This window comes from Arachis ipaensis, chromosome B9, assembly GCF_059453495.1.
Source record: "Arachis ipaensis isolate K30076 ecotype BB chromosome B9, ASM5945349v1, whole genome shotgun sequence".
Lineage (NCBI taxonomy): Eukaryota > Viridiplantae > Streptophyta > Magnoliopsida > Fabales > Fabaceae > Arachis > Arachis ipaensis.
Window position 1 is genome coordinate 38,264,011 of NC_142444.1, and position 994 is coordinate 38,265,004.

Sequence of the window (994 nt, forward strand, 5' to 3'; positions counted from 1 at the left end):
AGGAAGAAGAGACACCTACCCCAACTCCACCCAAACAAACCTTGAAGCCTTATGTACCAAAAGCACTCTACCCATAAAGGCTGAGAAAGGATGGAAAGACAGCCAGTTTTCTAGATTCCTAGAGATCTTTAAGAAGCTTCAAATTAACATACCCTTTACTGAGGCATTAGAGCAAATGTCACTCTATGCCAAGTTCCTAAAAGAGCTCATGACAAGAAAGAGAAATTAGGGAGAAAAGGAAACTGTGGTGCTCACAGAGGAATGTAGTGCCATAATACAAAAGAAGCTTCTACAAAAGATGAAGGATCTTGGGAGCTTTCAAATTCCCTGCATCATAAGGGATATAAGCATTGAAAAAGCATTATGTGATCTGGGAGCTAGCATCAACCTCATGTCCTTGGCCATGATGAAAAGGATGAGAATTGAAGAAGCCAAACCAACAAGAATGGCACTTCAATTAGCTGATAGAACATTCAAGTTTCCTCATGGAGTGGTGGAGGACTTGCTGGTTAAGGTGGGAGAGTTCATCTTCCCAGCTGATTTTGTTGTACTTGATATGGAAGAAGAGGCTAACACATCAATTATACTAGGAAGACCATTCCTAACTACAGCTAGAGCTATAATTGATGTACAAAAGGGAGAGTTAGTCTTGAGACTGCATGAAGAGAAGATGGTGTTTAATATTTTCAAAGCTATGAGCTACCCAAAGGAATCCATTAGTGAATGCATGATAGTGGACACCATGGAGAAGTTAGTTTAAGGAGTCCTGGAAGAAGAACAATGTGAAGAAGCTATAGAGCTAGATCAACAAGCATCAGGTGGTGAACTACCACAAGAAATCATAGAAGACTCAATCATGTTGGACAAGACAAGCAAAAAGAAAGTGGAGGCACCAAAGTTGGAGTTAAAGACTCTGCCTCCAAGCTTGAAGTATGCTTACTTGGGTGACAACAACACATACCCAGTCATCATTAATTCAAGCTTGAGTGAGGAA

At 40.5% G+C, this 994-nt stretch overlaps 1 protein-coding gene across 1 annotated transcript; it reads left to right on the top strand.

The window, feature by feature from the left end:
• Positions 1-298: 298 nt before the first annotated feature.
• LOC148544352 (uncharacterized) lies at positions 299-760 on the top strand. The gene has a single exon (XM_088498919.1). It carries the CDS (start codon positions 299-301, stop codon positions 758-760), a length of 462 nt encoding a protein of 153 aa, XP_088355045.1.
• Positions 761-994: the final 234 nt, after the last annotated feature.

Coding starts and splice junctions, on each gene's coding strand:
- LOC148544352 (XM_088498919.1), top strand. CDS start 299: ATGAAGGATCTTGGGAGCTTTCAAATTCCCTGCATCATAAGGGATATA.